General features: G+C 37.2%; 1 protein-coding gene across 5 annotated transcripts in view; it reads right to left on the bottom strand.

The window, feature by feature from the left end:
• The window catches only part of LOC142347877 (uncharacterized), a 135,380-nt gene that overhangs the window by 12,533 nt on the left and 99,873 nt on the right, over positions 1–22,974 (bottom strand). For all 5 annotated transcript variants that reach the window (XM_075399026.1, XM_075399024.1, XM_075399027.1 and 2 more), the window contains 5 exons: positions 22,354–22,516; positions 19,058–19,236; positions 8,537–8,727; positions 5,870–6,047; positions 1,656–2,056 (listed from right to left, as the gene is read on the bottom strand). In XM_075399026.1, the coding sequence (XP_075255141.1) occupies positions 1,656–2,056; positions 5,870–6,047; positions 8,537–8,727; positions 19,058–19,236; positions 22,354–22,516 (1,112 nt within the window). The remainder of the gene's footprint in view (positions 1–1,655; positions 2,057–5,869; positions 6,048–8,536; positions 8,728–19,057; positions 19,237–22,353; positions 22,517–22,974) is intronic.

Below are 22,974 nucleotides of genomic sequence, written 5' to 3'. Positions count from 1 at the left end.
GTTTTTTTTTTAATTTTGGAAAGCGATGGGTTTGAAAGTCATAAAAGCCATCAGCTATCTGCTTATATCAGAATATCGGTTTTTCTATTTTTCCATTAAAAGCCAATGAAAGCTATCACTATACAGGAAATTTCATACGACCGAAACGACAAAGTTAAATGACAGTTAAGACGACCATAAACTTTCAATTAAAAAACTAAATGCATTAGCCTGGAGCTGTTTAGCAAGCGAATTGGTTGGAACTATCACTCCTGAGCTTTGATTTGATATGTTCTGTTCTTTATTATTTAAAAAAAAGTCTTTTTTTTAAAAAAAAAGACCGACTGATTACAACCCGATTTTTTTGGATTGTAACAGTCCAAGAATGGCCCAAAACTACCCCTGTTAATACTTATTGTCCGTTAAGAACAATTGATTTTTCGATTGTTGTAGTTATAGATAATTTCTGAGTTGAAACTCAAAATAAATTTTGCATTTTTGATAATCAACGAGTAAAGTTAGCAAAAAACGGCAAAGTTTTAACTACAAGGCACTCTCTGCGGACTCTGAAGTAGAAATAGCCCCCCTCTGAGTCTGCAAAGATTGTATGAGTGTTGTTTGGGGGTGTACTGTAGGCAAATTTAATCAAATTGGACTAGAGTAGCTTATTTCGTTCTGTTGTTGATGAAAAAGGCTAAATTTTGAAATGTTTATCCAGATTTTTTGACCAAAAAATTAAATCAAAACAATCAAAAATGCTTGGTCGTCTTCAAAAATGAAATCAAGGACACTATTCTTAAAAATTATAACAATTTTTAGCAAAATTGACGAAAATTTAGGCAAAAATTCCAGAAAATGTGAATAAAAACAACGTGAATTCACTCTTCTTTTCTCAGAAGTTTAAGCCTCAATAACTCCCTGTAGAAAACGAAAATTAAAAAAATCTTTTTAATTCCATATTCTACACTGGACGAGCTTTCTAATGATACCAGTCTCAACTCTCTACGATGAATATATCGAGCGGCGAAAATTCACGGAACAAAAAAAACCCAGTTGAGTATATAGTTCCTCCCCCCTCAAGAGGGTCGGAACAATTATGACAATGGGATTGTGAATTTATCCCCTGAACAGAAGTGTATTTTTCAACCCTATTTATTGTGTTATCGATCCACGATGGGATTGGTCATTGACCCAATCGTATATTCAATTGTTTTGTAAAAGGTTTGAACAACTCATATGCCTCTTGACCCGGATGCACATTAAAGTATTCATTAACTCTTTCCTTCTGGTTGGGATATGCGATGAATCGTCCCAAAACACTGTGGCTTGCACAACATTAACGTTTCCTTTGCAAAGTATATATACGTTATATATACGTTATATGCATATAATAATTAATACATTATCGGCAGCTATATGACCGATGGCAACTTTACTGTAAATAACTCGCACCACAGATCTCAACCACGCATGATAGCTCAAACAGAGTCACGCGCAAGTAGTCCGCCTGGGATCACTGTCCGCTTGGGGCCAAAGGTTTCCGCCCGGATTTCAGTTTGAGTACAAAAAATTAGCCTGAGAAAACGAAAATACTCCGTAGTGGAAACTGTATCAGTTCCGAGAACTTCACAGGGTTTTAGGGAGTCGAAGTAAAAAAAAAACAGAGCAAAATGTACCTGGTCACGTCTCAACTCATTCCTCTCAATTTGCTCATTTTCAGCAAACACAATTCGATTTATGTTTCCTCTCTTGGCCCTTTCCGCAATTATGTCCAGAATTCGTCCATTTTTGTACTCATTAAACCGTTCGCTGCTCGTCTGGCTCGAACTGAAGGACTCTTGTATTGCCAGACCCCTCCAATTATGTATGTCAATCGGTGATCGTGATTGATAGTTCCGGTTAGTTGCACTATGATTGGCTGAGTTCGGCGTTTCGGATACTCTGGGCTGGAATCTTTGGTTATTTTTATTAACAGGTGAATTGTTTATCGGTGCAGGTGTTCTTTTGACGTCACCAAGCGGCTGGTTTGCATTTGTTCTTTCTTGCCGAGGCATATTTAGTTCTCTGTGTTCTGATACTAAGCAGAGAAAAACCAAAGTTTTTAAACGCACCGATGGAATGTAATTTTTTCAAATTATTAGCCGGGTTGAAAATTGGTTCAAATAAAAAAAAAACAATCATACACAAGATCAAATTATTATTGATATCCTTTCGATGGTCTAGAGAAGAAAGTTATCTTTTGAAATCTTGCAAAAAAAACTTGTCAAAGGTATTTGTCCGTTCAGTAGATTTACTATCTTGCAAGAATACACCAATGGGCAATATCAAGAGTGATCTACAAGCAATCCTGTACAAATCCAGTCCATCTGCGATTTAATTACAATGGCCCGTTTCATGGAAAGGCTTCCAAAAGTTACCACTGGGTTGAAACCCAAGTTCCAATTGAAACAAAAAAAATTTAAGGCCAAACTTTCTCTAAAATTTGCGAAAAAATTAGTAATTGCAATTTGTTAGTGTTGTATATTGATCTATTGAATGACTTTAAAATTTTCCGATAGTATTCCTATTTACATGATTTTGGTTATTCTTACGATATCTATCAAAATGGACATTTAACGTTATCAATCCTACAAGATTCTTCAAGAGTAATCAGAGACATTTTTACGTTTTAAGTTACGTTGTTTCTTAATAAGAAAAAAAATGATATCGAAATTAAAGAAATCAAGAAATTAAAGACCAGAAGTGGCCGTCATCGAAAAACATTCGACCAAAATGAAAAACAGATGACATTGCTTAGCGACACCAAGCCTAATTATAAAATTTTGTAAAAATTCTTTCTAGGAATTGCTATACTGCTGAGATGTACCTAGACTAATATAAGTATTATTAGTATAGTATTTTTTCATTAGCATAGCGGTTTTTCGAGACAATAGCTACAAAAATTACAGGTATTGAGCATATCAGGCAGATTGCATGACAATAGCCGTGAAAGGGAAAGTGGAGCCTTAAATAAGCAAACAAGACAGCAGATCAAACAAAAGATGAGATTCTGTTTCCAATTCTGTTCTTATTTCAAAAGCCAAACCGCAAACATCAGATCATAGTTTCTCAGCAATGCAGTTTAAACAGCAATATTGTTTAAAGTAATTCGGTTAGTGTGACTTCAATTGACTGGAGTTTGGAGTTTAAGTTCTTAAAGAGTCAATTTAATGAGGGAAGTTAGTCATGTATGCTCAAAGAATATCAAACATTTGACCCCTAAACCAAAACAGAAAGAAATGACAAATGGAGACACACAGGTTGACCACTTTAGACGACATTGAAAACTTACTAAGACTTATACAGTGCCGTAGAAAACGCACAAAACATTGTAAGGCGTCGGTTTCTACGGTACCGTTGACAGATGATATAATTACCGATTTCTAAAGACTGAGCACTGATTTGAAGAGCGATTATGTTCATTTTGTGTCCTGATTGGAGTACATTTCTATATGACTGTTTGAAATGCTGTCCAATACTGTCAAGTTGAAATAACTGTTCTGTTCTATTCTTAAGTCTAAGTTTCTAATAACGATTTCAAATTTCACGCTTACCTCATACGAGTAATTTTTTTATTTCTTTTTGGCACTAGGTAAAACTTTTCACGTCTTTGAAAGATTACAAAACTTAGCACGAAGCACTATAAGGCCGCATTAAGTTTTGTAAGTCTTCTGAAGTATTGTTTTCGAAATTTAAATTTTTCGGTAAGTACGCCTGACGGTCATCAAAATTTAACTCGAAACAGTTTAAATTTACAAAACTTAATACTGCCCTTATGAGGGCATACCAAATTTGAAAGTCTTTTAGGTTATTGTTTTTTGGCTATACAGTTCTCTAAGTACTCCAAACTGTCAAAAAATTAGTTCCCTTAGATTCTAAGTTTTGAAAAATCGCACTATTGCTTTCTTGGATTAGAAAATTTGCGGCAAAAGGTCGGAAGTAGTTGCAGAGGCAAAACGAAGAAAGAACAATATTCTGACGGTTGTTTTGTTGATACGTTGATATTTTCAACTAAAAGAAGAAAAACAAAGCGTTGCTGGCACTAGACAAACCAACTGATTCAATTGATTTGATTTGCAAACGTATCAAAATATTTCAAAACTTCAGGTTTGACTAATAAAATTTTGTTAAAATAAATGTTCATCTGATTTGTTCCTATTTTTCCTCAACCAATTCCTCAAAATTGATCCAGGAACTACAATAGTGCAGGGACTAATTGGTTGAAGTTTGTAATTAGGTTGACAGGTTGAGACTTCATGTTTATGGCCGAGGAATTACATTAGTTGCTTTGATATCATAATTTTGGTACTAGGTTGAACTCGTTTTAAAATAGCCCAGTGCAGCGGAACAAGAATTTTCAATCTCGATAGATAACTATGGTTTCAGTCTGAAAAAATTTTAATTTAGGCCTAAATATAGCGTCTTTTTTTGAAAATATCTCTCAGTTGGATTTATGTTGGACCTCGTTAGTTTTTACTATAAGACGTGTCTAAGCCAAAGAAGGCCCCAATATAGGTGGAAAAGGCTCCAGTAAATGAATGGCTTTCTCTATGAGTTAAAAAAAAGTATTCTTTCAAAATTCTTCTAATCCTAGAGGTATGTTGAATCGGGGATGTTTTGGTTTTTTTGGGCCAATTATGTTCTTCACTCAGATGTACAGACTATTTGAACTGCAATTACCATCAAAATTCAGTTATTTTTCAAAATTTCGAACAAATGTGCAAATTTTTGAAATGTCGGTTCTTGAAAAATTAAGAGTTGCCAGTCTTACTTTTCCTATTTAGAGATCTATCTGCTTTTTTTTGCAGTTTTCGTATTTCCCTAGTTTCTGACAACTATATGCATTTTGATTCATGGCCAAATTCAATCGGAATCAAAATTTTGCAAAAAGTTAATATTTTTTATGTCATTTTAATTGGAGAGAGGGTCTAAGGGCACGGTTTTACCACTTTCTCGGGCTTACTACTATAGTTATTTTTATTACCTCGAACACTGCTGGTCACAATCCTGAATAAAAAGGTGGAGGGAAAAACACAGAAAATATACTGGAAATTTCTCAAATATCATTTTTGTATCTTAACTAGAGAGGGCACCTCTTTTAGGGCACCTTATTAAACTTGGTATGGCCTTAGTACGGCTCCTTTTTAATCTTTATTCAGCTTTAGTACGGCACTTTTTAATCTTGATACGGCACTAATACGGTAACTTAGAAATCTTAGTCCGGCCTTACAACGGGCCGTAGAAAACTTAATAAGATCTCAGTACGGTTTTTGTCTAAGGTTTTCGCGGTGCGGTACTACAGCCTAACCAAGACCAAGTTTTTTTTCAAAATCTGCTGTCGGCTTTTTGCTGATTTAGTTGTTTCAGAAAAGGCATTATTCACTTGATTCTAACCTGTGTCAGACAAGTGCTTTTTTTCAAACAGCAAGCAATATTGTTCAAAACGAACAATATCCCTTTCTTCTCTCATTTTTATGTTCATCGTTGTTTGCTTTTAGTTTATAGATTTGAAATTGGTTCTATAATTTTTGAAATATGCTTTTCAATTTTTGTTTAAATACTGTGTACAAAAGTAAGCAGCGGATTCGCATGACAACTTTTGATTAATTGCATTTTGGCCAAATTTCCGTTTTGAAATGCAGAACTCAGCTGCAATTCTATCAGATTCATAATTCTGACCCAGAGTTACTAAAAAATGTGCAAAACTGCTGAATTGAAACAAATAATGGCGAAACAAATTTACCAAAGTCCACATTGAAATTTGAACCAGTGATAGGATGTCTTGTAAATTTTTGCAACTTAGGAGTCGGAACTTGACTAAAGTATCTATATTACAACATTGACAACATACCTGTTCCTTCCATCAACGTTTCCGTCATATTTTTGTCCCGTATTCTTTTATCTGCTGTGATTTGACGAGTTTCTTTCTCAGACAAATTATGTTGGCCAGAAATTTTGCCCACATGGGCATGCCCAACTGTCTTAGTTTCTCTCACAGTGTCATCTCCGTCCTTACCACCTTCAGGATTCTATAATAGTAAAAAGATAAAATGTATCCTTGCCGAAAATAGAAATAATTCTTACAACATCTTGAAAGATATATTATTCCTCATAAGATATTTCAACATAATATTTTAAAAATACAGAACATTTTCTTTCGCGATTGGTGACAAATATAATTTTTTTCACATTTTTCCCGACGGCGAATTTTTTTGTATTATATATTTGTAAGAAAACGTGAGAGATAACAAAGCAAGTTTTGCAACTAAAAAGGGAAATAAAGGAACATCAGAAGACGGTTTAAAAATATATCCAATATATTTTTTCAATTGACAACCATTCAGAGGATAGATAATGAGATTTCGATGTCTCTGCCATAACCGACTCGTCACATGGTCACAAGATATGATAGAGTTCGTTTCTCGGCGCTGCTAATATACAATACGAGAAGCAGTTTGAAGCTACAGGGCGAGGAAAATAAGAGAAAAGGCGTACTAAGAATTTTTGATCGACAAACAGACGTTATTTATTACCGAATGTACTAACTAGCACAATGCGGGATATTTGATTTAACTTATCAAAATGGCGTTTATTTTACTGTTAATTGCGCTAGGCCCATATCGTTGAACATCCTTTCACAAAAAGCATTTGAGGAATTATCTCAATTCCTTCATATAGTTTTAATTACTCAAAGGCCGACATAAGCTCTTGCAAGTTCATTAAGATCCTGGATCTGAGTGTCAGAGTATATCAGCAAGGATACATCGCCTATCAATTTGAAATAGTACTGAACCATTCAAACATAAGAATAAAGTTGTGTTCAAAGACTATCCAAGGAACTAACAGTGAAAAAAACTACTCGACTTCTGCTGTCTTTCTGAAAAGTATTACATACCTATTGACCACCTAATGAGCTTGGCTAATTGGCATACATCACTCAATATGCCATTTTACCCAATGCTAACTTACCCAATGCCCTTTAATCTTTCCATCCAAGTATCTGATATTTGATTGTGATAGTTTCATATCAAGTCCCACGGGCAATTTAATTATATAGTTGGCTAAACTTTCGTTGTGATAACTTCAACAATAGGGTAAAATAAAGTTGACGTCGAGTAAAATTGCAGGTTGGGTGAAATGGCAGGTTGGGTGGGTATAATGACATTGTGTAAAATGGCATGGGGTATTCCAATACACTATAAGTTATCTAACAAAGGATTTTGATGCTTAAAAATCGTTCGGATAGTTTTAACATTCGCCTTTGGGTAATATCAGTTGCCGGCACACAATTAAGTCAATTTAGTATTGGATCATCAAAAAAATTGCATATTTATAAAAAAGTGCATAAATCTAGAGACTGTTTTAGATCAACAGTTATGAGATGAAAAATTTAAGCTGCCTTTAAAAGATCATTCGTGGCCGAAAAAGGGACCCCAGTCAAGACCAGATTGTTATCTTGCAAGATTTTGCCAGAATCTTGCAAAAACTGCCTATCTTGCAATATGTGGCAGAAAAATGGTTATCTTGCAAAACATGGCAGAAAGATGGTTATCGTTCAAGATGTGCCAGAAAGATGGTTATCTTGCAAGATTCCTGCAGGTTCGTTCCGGTTGAGTTGTCTTCTTATTGGCTCTCATTCATGCAAAATATTTCATTTTCAGCAGACTTTCACTAAGGTTGCGTGTTTTTTAATAAAAATGATAAATTTAATTAAATTTAAATCTGGAAATATGAATTATCTGAAGAAAACAAATTAAAATCTGCCTTTGAGAACTGTTAAAACAAAACAAATTAATACTAAAAACTATTTTTCTTCAACTTTACCAAGATTTACATAACTACACATCTAGATCAGTTTTCTGATGAAAAAATTATATGATATTGTTCTTTGCACCTTAAACCGCTTCCTTTCATTCAATTCAACTCCTTACGCTTAAGTTTAACTGCCAATGCCCACAAATTTTGATTATTCACAGCTTGCCATTTTTTGAGCCCCGAAGGACTTTAGAAGAGCTGCCGCCCAAATTTCTTGCTATCAGAATTACTCGCATTAATCAATTCATCTTGTAGGATATTGTGCAAAAAAGGACGTATTAGAGGATTTTGACAGAGAAATGATTATCTTGCAAGATTCTTTCAGAAAAATGGTTATCTTGCAAGATTCTGGTAGAAAAATTGCTATCTTGCAAAATTCTGTCAGAAAAATGGTTATCTTGCAGGATTCTGGCAGAAAAATTGTTATCTTGCAAGATTCTGGCAGAAATCTCGCAAGAATATGCATATTCTTGAAAGAATCTGGCAGAATCTGCCACAATCTTTCAAGATAACCATTTTTCAAGATAACCCGGGTAGACATCGTGTATAATTTGATAACAGGGCTTTGTTTCTGGCTGATTTTTTACATGTTGTCCTTAATTGTACGTCTAACTCTTCGCTCATCAGTGTCAACAAAATATTCGCTGATCAGTGTCAACAAAATATAGACGGTTGGCCTTGTACGTTGTGTTGGGTCACTAACTTTAGGTTCGATGTGGACTTCAGTTGTGTTGATGGCTGGTGTGTTCCACCCCTTCTTGACCAGACTGTGAGACATTCCTTCTGTGAATTTGGATGTCCCTGAACTGTCTATCTGGTCATAGTTCACCTCACTCTCCTCGTTATTCATCTCTTCACTTTCAACAGCCAGAATAGCCGTCGATTCAGATGCATCTAAGCATTTTCTGGGGAATAGGATTATTGGCCGAGATATAGTGGATTTAGCCGACAAGGGAAAAAAATGAGAAACTTAGCTGGCACCAAAATTTGATTGGAAAAAATATCACTACTATGTCCAACCATCAGTCGATATTTGTTCGGGTTGTCGGCTTAAATTTTCAAATTTTGGTTATCAGCTGAAACCCTTATCGGCTAATTTAATTAGCCATTCACACATTTTCTGGAATTGTTTCCGTTTCAACCCGTAGATTATGACCCTGTATAAATCCGTTTGTACTCAATTCACCTAACAAAATACAAAAATAGGCAAGACTTGAGGTAAATAGGGTGAGATTGTGTAAGATGGGCGGTGAATGCGGTGGATGCGGTGAAATTACATGAGTTATCTTGAATTGAAAAACAAGATTTGTCACCCTTATTTAATTTCACAATTTCGAAAAAGTGCATAAAATGTGCGAGATAATGCGATTGATTAGTGCATATAGTGTTCCCGGTAAATGTTGGCAATTGAGGAGGGGTTTGTGGTTGGATAATAGTGGAACCGGTAACGGAGTGAATATGAGTAATGGATATTGGGAAAAAATCTTTGCTAAAATTCGTCAAGTGTGTCAATATTACAAGCTTCTGAAATTCAATATAAGTGTGTTTTGTGTACAGCGGTAGAGATAGCACTAGCCTCCCTCGAGGCTGAAAGTCAAAAACTCAGAGTCAGAGATACTTGAGCGTAATTTTAACTCTAAATTAGTTGTGAAACTGCATAAATTTACCGCCTCCATCGCAAAAATTTTGTAATTTTATCACCAGATTAGTGAAGATCTCACTAAGATTCACCAAATTTATCACTTGAATCGCAAAATTTAATTAGGATCTTGGTTAAGAAGTATATTTTCACCGATTGTCGTAGAGATATTTGTCGTTATTCTTTAACCTGGGTACCTATTTTCACACTAGAACAATCACTATTAGAAGACCTATATTATTAAAATGTAAGGGCTAGACCCAACTTTTTATAGGCTATACAAAATGACCATCACTGCATTGAAAACACCTATTAGTTTGTTAAACTTTGATAACGAAAGCAAAAGTTTTTGTTCGTTTAAAAAATTGAACCATTTTTATTTGTATAACGGATAAATCTACAAATGTTCTCTGGTATAAACTATACGATTTATATGAACGGCAATTTGAAATATCGTTCCACTGGGGTTCCTGTTGTGATGATGCTAGCACTGACAATTACCGGCGACTCGGTCATCGCTAAGCAGAGACCAATAGACTAAAAAATAATCTGAAATAGACTAAAAACCATTCGACTAAAATACCAATCGCAAGGACACTTAATCAAGTTATCAATGAATAGACTAATCATAAGGTTACGTTGCAAAGTAAATTAAAAAGCTTTTGACTGTCATTTTGAATGAAATCCATTACGGACACAAATACTTACTAATATTTGAAGATGGCCAATTTTAAACGGGGACACAATCACGATACGATCAGTACAAATACTTCTGCAGTACAAAAATAGACAGTACAAGACCAAAAATAATAGGTCTTAAAACAAGATTTACTTGCCACTCCTAAAAATAAAATCACCATATTAAAAACATTATCAAAAAAAAGTTCAAATGTCTCTCAGCAAAAAAACAGAACGCCAGCGGAACGAAAAGGTGATTTTTTTCTAAGTAAAAGAGTTTAAACTAAGTAAAAGATTTAAAAGAAATAGATCAAGATGATGATTTGGTTTTAGGGAATTCTGGCCACTGATTGAATCGGCACAAAGTCCAAGAACGCACCAATGATTTTCACTATGTGATCTGTACAACCACTGTTTGGCTGCTGGCATGTCTGCTGTCTTCCAATGGGTACGAGCCGCCCAGTGTTTTTCATTTGGTGTAGCCAATGTTTGAACCATCGCCTGTAACTCCTGTCTGTTTCCATCTCATTGTCTCATTGTCTCTGTTTCCGTCTCATTGTATGCCCTGTCTGGGTGACCCTTCTGCCCACACTTATTGAGTTGTGCTGTCTCTTTTGAACTGCAGTTCTTGGCAAATTGTCCAGGGATGCCCCACACAAAACAGTTTCCTTTAGTGGGTCCCTTTTGGCAGCCAAGCTTCATTGCTAGTGCCACTGAAGCACTTTTTCCTTCTGTTTCTGTGCCTAGCTCTAATGAAACTTGTGCAGTTTTTTCCTCAACTCTGTGAAGTTTGATGCCAGGTTGAAGTTTTCATTTATATCAAAACTTTGTCAGAGCATCGAGGAGCAAGCCGTTTCAGAGGGTCTTTGAGACTGCTTCTCCTGCTTCTTGTAGCCCTATGGGCAGCTGCTGTCCTCGTATGAAGATATTGTCCAAATCCTCAGATCCTTGAGCAGCAGCCAAACCAGCTGCGCCACTAAAATTACCTCTGTCTGCGTCTTCACAATCTGAAATCTCCCTATCAAAGCTTCCAAGACTTTGTTCCATATCCTACGCCATATCTTATACCCTCTTCTCCCGCACAGTCATGTCTCGTCACCATGAATGTTTTTGCATCTAGAGTAAGTGCCAGATGAAACCACAAATGGTTAGGCTCTCCTTATTTCCTTTTCATATGCATGGTTTAGCACTTTGTAGTTCTTCTTCATTGCCTCAAATCTTGTGTTCAGACTGGGAAGTTCTCTGCAATTTCCTAAGTAAGTCAGCAGCTTTACTGTCTTTTGATCCGTCAATGAATGAGCGAGCAAAACATTTGCAAAAAAATAATGAGCAGAAAAGGATTATGACTGTCAACAACAGTAATTTTGTTGCCCCATTAGCCAGTGCTTACCCCATTACATCAATGCTTGCCCCATTAGCCAGTCGTGCAGACTTACTGGTTTTCTCCTCCTTCCCAACAGTGATTTTCAGAGCCCCTTCTTCTACATCATTGCATCAAATCTTGTGCTTTAGACTGGGAAATGTTCTGCATTTCCTGTGTAAGTCAGCAGCTTCACTGTCTTCTGATCCGTCAATGAATGAGCGAAAAAAACAGTTGCAAAAAATTAATCAGCAGAAAAGAATTATTATGACTGTCAACAACAGTTTAATTTTGTTTTAGGAAATTGTTTTTAAATGATTTAGAAAACTACTGAGTCTATGTTAGAGGTCTATAAAGGTGCAAGCTATGAGAAAGTGGAAGAGTACTGGATTCAAACCAGCATCTCCTACTTGCCAGCCAAATGTTGTGCCCATATACGCCAACAAGTCTTAAGCTAATAAACTCGGGCATCTATTGTAACCCGTTCTCACGTCCCTCAAGGCTTCGTTTCTCTAGCGATATATACGTTGAACAAACAGAGCTTCTTGTTAAGCTATGTCAAGCTTCTCTCATGCACAATTTATCTTGGGTTGTTCTCTCTCAAATTTCTAACACTTCTTTTTAAATTACGCATCATATCTTTCACAGTATCTAGCAGTCTTGTCTATCTTTTGCTGTTAAGCACAGACACTATGGTCTGGGCCCATCACCTGTTAGGGGGACTAAGCAGATGCACATACTTTGAAAATGAACCAGTACTGGATTTAAACCATTATCTTTTACCTGCATGCGTAGTTTGCTACCCATTTTACACCAACTGATCTTCAGCTCTCGAACTAAGTTCTTACAAAACGTTCTCACGTTCTTACTTGTTCCTCAGGGCTTCATTCTCTAACCCAGTATACGTTAATAAGTAGAGCATCTTGTCCAGTTTTGTCAAGTTTATTTCATGCACAATTGAGTTAAGGCTGTTCTGTCTCAACCTTCTAACACTAACAACGTTTAAACTTCCCTAACGCCTCCATAAGCGTAACTGCCAGGGATAGGTCAGACCTAACAATCGGCAATAACGAAGATTGCATTAGATTTGGCCGCCAAGCTCACTTTTTCGTCAGATATGAAAGGACGCGGAAAGTCAGCTAAATTCGAGGCACGGTTCCCAGAAGCGAAAGACTGAATTGAACCAAAATATTGATTTTCTTCTTAAGGAAAAAACATAAAAAGAAAAGCCTATTTATCACTTTTAATGATATCAATCCATTTAAAATAGATATCAAACGTAAATATAACACACCGTAAGATAATGTGGACTAAGATTCCACAAAACAGATATAGCATCATTAACAACTGAACAATAAGGAAGAATAAGATATGAAACCGAAAAAGCCCAACAAACAAAAGAAAAACAAAAATGGGAGGAAAAGCGAAAACTTGAAGTGCGAACAATCGAGAATCTCACAAAGAAAATTGTGAGCCCAAAGGTCGAAAGACCAAAAATCATGTCCAAGCTAAGGGACTTGCTAGGCAGCAACTTTGACAACAGACAACCGGCATATCTTTACGACCCCGAAGACCCCAATTCAGAAACAGTCCTCCTCTGAAATTCACTCGGAACTTTGCAACTCTGATGCTTTCAATAAAGTTCTCAGGCATCAGGCAACAAAACAGTTAACAAGCAAAAAACCCGGAACACAGGGTACAGGAGAAATCAAAAGAGATCTACCCGCCCAGGAGTGTTGTATCTCACCAGCCGTAACAACAACACACTCGACAGATCGACCACAGATAAGATTCCCAAAACTCACACTCAACACGGGAAAACTCATCGCCGAAGTTTGAGTTGTTTGAGTTAGCCTATTTAGCAGTGGACTTCAAAAATTGAGACACAAGTGCCGAAGCTAACCCCGAAGCTACTAATGACCAATAAAAGTTGAAGCAAATCCACTACAAAGCGGAACTGTTAATATAAAAAACAAAAAAAATAAATGAGGCGAATAAGTTCAGAACAGGCCAGGTAATTCTGAAAGAGACTACTTGTTGAATACTCATGAGAATTCTTTCGATTATTTCGCAATCACTGAGTTTTGACATACTTTCTTGTAGTTTGCAAGCAAAGTTTTTGACGATTGGTTTCGTTTCAAAACGCCCAATGCCGATCATTTTTATTGTTCGGTTTGCTGGACTAATCTGCTTTACAGACTGGGAGTTTAAAAAAATCCTGGTGTTTCTCTAAACGATACCGAATCTCGCTTAGATTTAAAAACGGCCATACCGAATCTGTCCTACGTTTAAAAACAACGATCCCGTTTCTTTCTTATGTTCAATACCGAACAAAAACTACGAAACCGACAAAAATTTATATGGAATTATGTCGTTTTTGGCTAGAATACCGACGATTTCTTGTCAACCAGGGAGAGACTGTATCGAACTCACGGACACTTACTTATGTTCTCGATGTTTACCCGGATCATGGTAACATAGTAACTCAGCGCTGAATCATAGTATTTCAATTCTGCAATTTTACCCTGCACAGTACTATGTTCATGTCATTTTTTACACTGATCATGGTAAAAATACAGAACAAAAAAAATGTTACTCTGAACCCCCCCCCCCCCACGAACTGTCGCACCCCCCCCCCCGCGAAATGTCGCACCCCACCCCCCCCCCCCCCCCCCCCCCACGAACTGTCGCACCCCCCCCCCCCCACGAACTGTCGCACCCCCCGTCACTTCCGTCACCCGACCAGTATTTTTGGGTTTTTCTCCCGTTCGCAAGGTAGTTCTTATTCGGCCCAGAGGCGTACAGGTGCCATTCTACCATCATGTACTCGTCATTTTGTTACTCGCCCCCCCCCCCCCCCCCACGAACTGTCGCACCCCCCCCCCATCAAGATTGAGAAGACTTCAATATTACTGGGAACGTAAAAAGGAGAAAGTTAGATAGGCTCAAAAACAAACCTATTCGTAGTTCGCAGATAACCGTTCTTTCTACCCGGACCTTAGTACCATAGTATCTCAGCACTGAAACATTGTATTCCAGTTGTATATCGTCGGTCCAGTACTGTATCTATTTTCGTTAGGCTAAAAACTGAAAGACATACAAAACTCCATTACAATCTGAAATAAAAACCATAAAAATCTGCAATTTCGGTCCCAATTTGTCAGGTTCCAGGCACTCGGCGTGTTTTTTCTGGTTTCGGCGTGTTTTTACTGGTTCTGGCGGGTTTTTTTGCTAATCTTAATACGTTTCTTGCAACGTTTTAAGATTGTAAGTCGTCGTCATGCTCAAAAAGTGCATCGCCCAAAGTACTAAAGCGTTCATGAAAAGCGTCTCTTAGGAAAAGCGTCTCTTAGCGTTTTTAAAAAAAAGTCTCGTTTTTATTATGTCAAGAAAGAAAAATTTCGATGAGCAACGCAGTATAGAATGCAAGAACCGCTGTGGAGTTTATACTGACGTCCGGGTATACTCCCAAGCTAACTTGGAAAAGTTGCAAAACGAAAACGAAATTTTTGTCTGCGGATTTTGTGCTTTCAAAGAAATTACGGAATTGAAGAAACAACTGGATGCCGTCCAAAATGCAAACGCTAATAAAAAACCCAGCTACGCGAACGTAGTGAACTCATCATCCCCGGCAACGCTTCTCAAAACTATCCAGAATGAAGAGAGAAACCAATCACTGCGTGAAACCAATGTGATTATCACAAATCCTCCTCAGGTCGAAAGTGGAAAATACAATACAGAGTCCGTCAGTAAACTTCTATCCGACATAGGCTGTCAGGTGACTCCGGCAGAGGTGCAAGAAAAAGAGGTTCAAAGACGAGACTCGATAGAAAAGAGAAAAATACTGATCGTCAAGTTCCACGATTGCAAAACAAAGTGGTCGGTTCTAAAAAATGCCCATAAACTCCGTTCATTACCCGCCTACAAAGAAACTTTTATTAATCCAGACTTGACGCCTGAACAACGGAAACAAGATTTTCAGCTCCGACAACAATTGCGCGAATGCAGAGCGTCCGACCCGTCAAACAAGTACAAAATAAACAAGGGCAAAGTTGTAAGGGTCGCCAATAGTTCGGCTACTTCTACTGCAACAGCCATTTGACTACCGGCTCGGAAAACAACAAATTTGCAAATTCTGTTTTGGAATGTAAATGGAGCAATGAAGACACTTTCTGAGCACGACTCGAACTTACAGAGCGATTTTGATTTATTACTTTTAGTTGAAACTAAAAAACTTACACCATTTTCAGTTGACGGGTTTCTTGGTCATTTTTCACCTGCCCGAAAGTTTTCAGTCACTGGTCACCCTTCCGGTGGTATTGCCTTATTTTCTAATACTCGTCTTAAGTGCTCTTCGAAAATTATCATTTCGACCGCCGAAACCCTGTGTGTCAGTTTCCCAAGTCTGCACCTAGCCGTAATTGTAGCGTATTTTCGCCCCCAGACCGATATTGAGGTGATAAACGAGAAAATTGGATCATGCCTTGATGTTATTCCTAACAGTGCAAAAGTTATCTTATCCGGTGATTTTAATTGTCGCCTAGACGGCTCCCACTCTAGAGGATACGATTTAGTCGATTTGTTACAGCCTTACGACTTGGCCCTACTGAATCAACCAGATCGACATACATACTTCTGTCATAATGGTAGAAGCACAATCGACCTGGTATTCGTACAGCATAGTCTCCTGCATAACACGCATATGATTATTGTAGAGCACCCACTTACGCAACATTGTCAACTTCAGCTTGATGTCCCAATAACAACCCTATCTTGTGGTACACGGGGAGAAAAGATCACTAGATTTGATCCCGATTTACTACAATCTCATTTAGAGGCCTTTCCCGACAACGGTGACCCTCAAAGTCAAAATTCACGGTTGGTCGATGCCATTAAACAATCGGCAATACTTCCCCGTAAACGTAAGTCAAAACCTTGGTTCGACTCGGAACTATATGTGATACATAGAAATTTCATTAGTTTACGTCGCTCCAATCACCCTGATACCCATCTCGCAAAACAAAATTACAAACGGATATGTCGGTATAAATTATCTGAATATCGCCGTTATAGAGAGGAACAAATCATCAAAACCGCAGAATCAGATAAAGGAAGCTTTTGGAAAATTATAAAGTCTCGACCTGCATCGCCAAAAATTAATGGTATCTCTATATCTGAGTGGCAACAACACTTTCAAGGTGTACTATACAAAGGTAGGGATGCGGTTATCCCCTTCGATGAAGAACCCTTAGACGATTATGACGATCCATTTTCCATATTGGAGTTACAATCGGTCATCAGTAAGTTGCCAGGCAAACGTGCTCCTGGTAAAGACGGCATTACTTATGACGCCATCAAATTGGCGGATGGTACCCTTCAATCACGTCTTTTAACCTTATTCAACAACATCTTTGTTACTGCTGATATGCCAGATGAATGGCGAGTAAGTCTATTGATGCCCTTATACAAGGGGAAAGGTCCGCTGATGTCACCAGATAGCTATCGAGGTATTGCATTAATTCCCGTTTTGCAAAAGATTTATACCGCTCTGATTTATGACCGCTTAACCGATTGGGAGGAGCAGAAGAAAATTCTACCCGACTGCCAATATGGCTTCAGAAGGAACCGGAGCACTCTGGATGCAACGCGTGAGTTAAAGTCTCATATTCAGTCAGGTATGTCCACCGTGTCTCGTTATTATTGCGTATATGTCGATTTTTGGAAGGCGTTCGATAGTATTGATCGTAGAAAGCTCACTAAGAAGTTGTACGATTTATTCGTCCCAACTAGAATCCTAGATGCCATTACCAGCATCCTATCAGACACACGTGTCCAAATTTGCCAAAGCAATTTCCTTTCGGACGAGATATTAACCGATTCTGGGGTCCCTCAAGGGGACAAGCTCTCCCCCCTCCTCTTTAGCCTTTATATAGCGGATTTAGCCCCTGTTCTGACTAAAACAGGCTGTGACGTTGTCTTCTATGCTGATGATACTGTTATTGGATCGACAGTTATCGACAGGGTCCAGAATGCCCTGGATGTACTCTCTGTCTATTGTACTGAAAACGATCTGGAAGTTAACGTCGATAAGACCAAATACATGAAGTTCAGAAATGGCGGTAGTTTGGGCTCCTGCGAACGTCTAACTTATAATAATACCCCACTTGAATACGTCAGCAACTTCACTTATCTTGGTATTGTTCTCTCCACGACCTTTACAATTACGGGTCATCTATCTCATTTAAAGAAAAAATCGATGAAAGCCATCAACTCACTGCGAAACAAGGTAAATTTGCAGAAAACGGGGTTTCAAACTGCCTACAGACTGTTGGATGCGGTCATAAAGCCAGTCGCCACCTATGGAGTAACTGTGTTTGATGGGCCGGATGACGCCATTCTGACCCAAGACCACTGCCGGAGAGTGATCGGCTTGTATTGGAAACGATGGGCACGGATATCCAAGTTCTGGGCAAATACGGACCTTATACATCACCTCTATGATGATGATTTTCTCCATTTACAGTCAGCTAATGAGCCTAATAGACGTCCTATTGCTCTTTTCTACATCAACGGTTTGCATCATCTTTTGTGTATTAGATATGATTGCTATGGCCCACCCGACCCTCTGGACTGTGCCTGCAGGCTCTGCGAGGAGCCATTTGTCGAGAAATTTCACCTCCTGTCATGTCCTGCTCTCCCCAACATTCCATTAGTCTCAAGGGTGTTACGCATTTACCATGAAAACTCTGATAACTTGGCCTGTTTTAGTTAAAGTGTGTGTTCTTAATCATAAAATGTATCTACACACGTGCTTTGTAATGATTTGCTTCTGATTTTATACGCCGCGTACGACTATGTACATTGCATCTTGTTTTTCTTATGCTTTACACTTTGTGTGATTTTATTCATTGCTTTTGTATCTTACGCTTTGTTCTGTTATACTGTCTTTATAGACGTAATTCACTTCTTTCTCTCTCTCTCTCTCTCTCTCGCCCAAAATTTCAAAATTTTTTTCGAAATTTTCAAATTTTATCATGATTTTGCTATGAACATCATGGGAATCAAAACCAAGAATGCACAGTCTATTTTCAGAAAAAAAGTATCTATGGGACTTATCCTGCACATTATGAGTGCAAAATACTCCTAAGATACACTGATACAGTACTGGGCCGACGATATACAATTGGAATACAATGTTTCAGTACTGAGATACTATGGTACTAAGGTCCGGGTAGACTAATCACACTGTTACGATGCATTGTCATATTAAACATGTTTCTTAATCTTCTTTTTAACGTCATCTAAGACTCTTAGCAAATGAGGGGACTATAACTGGTCAATTTTAATTGGTTACAAAGATCGTGTATGGTTGTGGGTACTCCATCAAATATAGTCTCTAGATTATATTTTAAAATTATTCACTACATATTCGGCACTATATACTAGGCATTTATTCACTATATATTGTTTCGTGAAAAACGGGTTTTCCCAAAGCGTAGAACGTGAAATATGTAACAACGAAAATTCTATCAAAAACCATTGCTAACTTTTTTGTTCATTTTCTTTTGCTTTTGGTGGTGTGGATGTGGAGACGAGGCTGCTCCTGTTATCACTCGACGTGCTCTCTGGCATTGTTGAGGAATTTGAATATGTCTGTCCGTCATTCTCTTCTGTTGTTGATTGTTTGCTCATTTCTGTTCTACTCTCAGAATCAGCTTCGGGTGCTTCACAAGAACGTTTATAACTCCCTATTTTAAGTACTATATGAGAGGCTTGAGGATCCTCTATTCAGTTGTTACTTCAATTGATTAGAGGGTTCTTGACAAACAAAAAGCAGACTTTTGGCAACATGCACGCTTAGATTTCAAAAATTAGCATGATAGTTTTAACATCATTTCTTTGACAAACCAATAAACAATTTCTTTTTTGAAAAAACAAGAGCACTAGTTACCCAGAACTAGAGGTCTTCGTTCAAAAAGGCTCATCAAAACACACATCCAAATCAATTTTGCTATAATGAAAACACCCAGGCAGACCAAAATCACCAGTGATCAAGCCTCGATTGTTTCTTTGGCTGCACGGAATATTTTCAAACAGTTATTCTTGTGGCCTTGGAGAGTAAAGAGACCTCATAAAATAATATTAAAAGCTCGGACACTCAAATGGAATCACATATTGCGCCCTGTGGTTCTTTTCTGTTATTGCCCCCCACGTCCGTTTGCACCCCCCCCCCCCACTTATACATGTTATAGCATATTGGTTTCATTTCATACACTAACATATGCAATTATATACAAACGGCATTTGCAATTTAATTGTGCAGCAAAGTTTTGAAAATAAGACGTATATGGTAATCAGACTTTGCTTATAATGTAAGCAGACGAAGAATCGTCGTGTTTTAAGTATTTTTTCGCTTTTCTTTTGCAGGAATAGCACTATGGTACTAATTTTTTTAACTACCGGAAACAAAAACTCATCCATTCGTCTACCGGTACCGGCAATGGGTCTTTTCAACAATTGCCCCCCTTTTGCAAGGGGTGGCTATTCTTGAATAGAATTTAAGCGAGCCATTTATTAACCAATCAGAGACGACTAATAACTTTCCAAGCATGCACATGCTATGTAAAATTGAACAGAATAAAATACGCCGTGGTATGGCAACTAGCCGAACCGGAATACAAAGGGAAAAGAATTTCCAACTGGCGGGTCGGTGGGCGCGTTTTGCGCGCGTCTTGGTTCGCCGCGATAACCGACCCGCAATTTCCGGATTACATCCCACACCGCATGAGAGGCATGGCCATGAACTGCGGTCCGCAATTGCGCTTAAACTATTATTCGGCTATCTAAACTTGTTTTCTCGCCACCGATTTTTAGCCAATGAGTATTGAGCAAAATTTGTGCGAAAACATAACTGCTGACTGCGAAAACACAATCGAGCATGATTTTCGTGGTTTATAAGTTTGCATAATTTCATTTCAACAAATTTTGGCTTTAAAATTATCTTTCCACATGCAATTTTATTGAGATTTATTGTTTCAGATTTCATTCCAGATTACTTATACATTCCAGATTCTTTCATATTTGAGGTTTATAATTATAATTCAATTTTAAAAAAGTACCGTGTGCACAATTTTTTCTTTCCAGATTAAAATTCATCAACACCAGAAAGCAGCCAAAAATCGGTTAGTTTAATTTGGATTTTTTGAGTTTCTATTCAACTAATTCAGTCATCCTTTGATTTCAGTCACACCATCTCCAGAAAGACCCCGGACAACAGTAAGTCAATCTTCAAAAATTCTGAAGGATAAATGACACTTCTTTTAATCTGAGCTTTTGAGTTTTAGTTGTTCTGCAGCTTGGTGAGTTCATTATCAATTCATTTTTTTGGTTTGGCCAATTTTTAATATCAGACATTGTTTAGAGCCGAAAACCTATTTCAAAGAATGAGTACGTTCAATCTACCTTTGAAATCTTCTATGCAGGTATAATCCATTATTTTATTCAAAAATTTTGCTAACTTTACACTATTTGAAATTGTTTCAAGGTTTTACAGCATTTTGTTCTCCATTTTAGATGCAGATCTTTGGTTTCTTCATCTGGGCACCTGTTGAGTCGATGGACGTGTTGTTGCGATGGTATCACATGGAGCGGAAGGACTGAAACTGATGGAAAACTGATGGACTTGAAATTTTAAATTAAAACTGTCAAAATAAATGAAATGTTAATTTGAAATTAAAAATATCGAACGGTTTTCACTGAGCGTAGAAACAATAGTAAAAATAGATAGTTAATAGTGTTTTTGTAGCTCAATTTAAATCCATTTCAGACGTTCTTTAAACGACTATAATCCATTTTTTTCAACATAATTAAATGGATATAAGAGGATTTAAATGGTTAAAGTGGTCCCAGATTGATGCGGTAGAAGGGATTTTGTTGATAACATTTTATTAATGAAAACAGCTATAAAATTGGTTTTTAACTCAATTGTTCCAATGCGAGAGGTACCAAAGGGGGGGCAATTGTTGAAAAGATCCCCGGCAATTTATTATGACTAAAATAAAAGATCTCCAATTGAATATGAGAAACAATCTACCGAAAAAACACATTTGACTCACTGAAAAAGATTTGGCGGTTCATTAATAAAATTATTTGATGAGACCATAAATGGAGCATTTAATAGGGTCTCACTTCAAAAATAAAATAATGTGCTTCGAAAAAATAGAGTCAGAGAAACACAATAAAAATAAACAGATTCAACTAAAAAGAATCATTCATGCCTCATTAGAGAACTGACGATATTAGCCATTCACAAAAAAGAGTCGGGAAAACAGAATGGCGCAAATAAAGGCAAAACGCACTCATAAATACACTACAATTTTGTGAAATGATTATTTTTTCAATATCATTGAAACATTGAAAACAACAACTATTCAATTTCAACACCTGCATCCTCTGATCGGAACTTTTGTTAAGAGATCAAGGGAAAACGGCGAAAGGACTAGTCTCATTACCACAACTAAGATTTTTTTCCTTTTCCATTTAGAAGATATTTGTGTTCGAGGGCTGTTTTTAACATTTTTATTTAGAAAATTTCGAGCACAATTTGTTTGGTGTTTTATGTACATTTTCAGCTGGGACTCGACAAGATAGCATATTTGTGAAATACCAGTTGAGCTGTCAATAAAGCAAAATAGAAACGAAAACTATAGTTCAAATTTATTGGGAGGTCGGTGATATGAATTGAGCCTGAGTTTAAAAACTCGAAAAATTTGAAAGCTGACTTTATAAATTGCTTGTGCTTTAAAATGTGGTGGGCTTTAAACTATATTTATATAACGTTCCTGCTGACTTGTCGGTAGCGTCGTCCACACTTTCGTAGTTGTGAGGTTTCGACTGACTGGTTTCACTAGATCGGTTTGTGACTGTCTCTTTTGACCTTGAGTTTCCAGTTTTTGATGAACTGTCAGATTTGTTGGAACTGACTTGGTTGGCTGATTTTTCGGCACCTATAGGTTGACAATTGAAATTGAAAATGGCAGCAAAAACCATGCTATGAATTCAGCCTTCTTGAAAATAGTTTTCAGTAAATAATTCTAAAAGTGATTACCCAATTTATTTGTCAAAAAAAGAAAACTTTGCTCGGAACAAAGAAGTTTAATGAAAATTCATTACTCTTCTTGCCAGCAGAATAGTTTTCACAAGCGGTTGTCGCAAAATTTCTTATGGAAATTTTTGAAAAAAAACCTCGAGCCAGCTCAGAAATTAAAAAAAAAATGAATAAGAGATTCGTTAGAAAACAATAATTTACTTTTCTAAAATTTTTGCTAACTCTCTGTTAATAAAAGAGATGGAGAGTGCATAAAAAGATAACGGTATTAATGGGACAACTGATTTCATATATGAGGAAGGAACAACCAATCTCATCAAAGAAATAATTGTACCAAAAAGCTCTTGAAAACGGACT

Source organism: Convolutriloba macropyga, chromosome 10, assembly GCF_964194025.1.
Source record: "Convolutriloba macropyga chromosome 10, txConMacr16.3, whole genome shotgun sequence".
NCBI lineage: Eukaryota > Metazoa > Xenacoelomorpha > Acoela > Convolutidae > Convolutriloba > Convolutriloba macropyga.
Note: the sequence above shows the minus strand (reverse complement) of the source record. Positions and strands in the feature narration are given on the sequence as shown.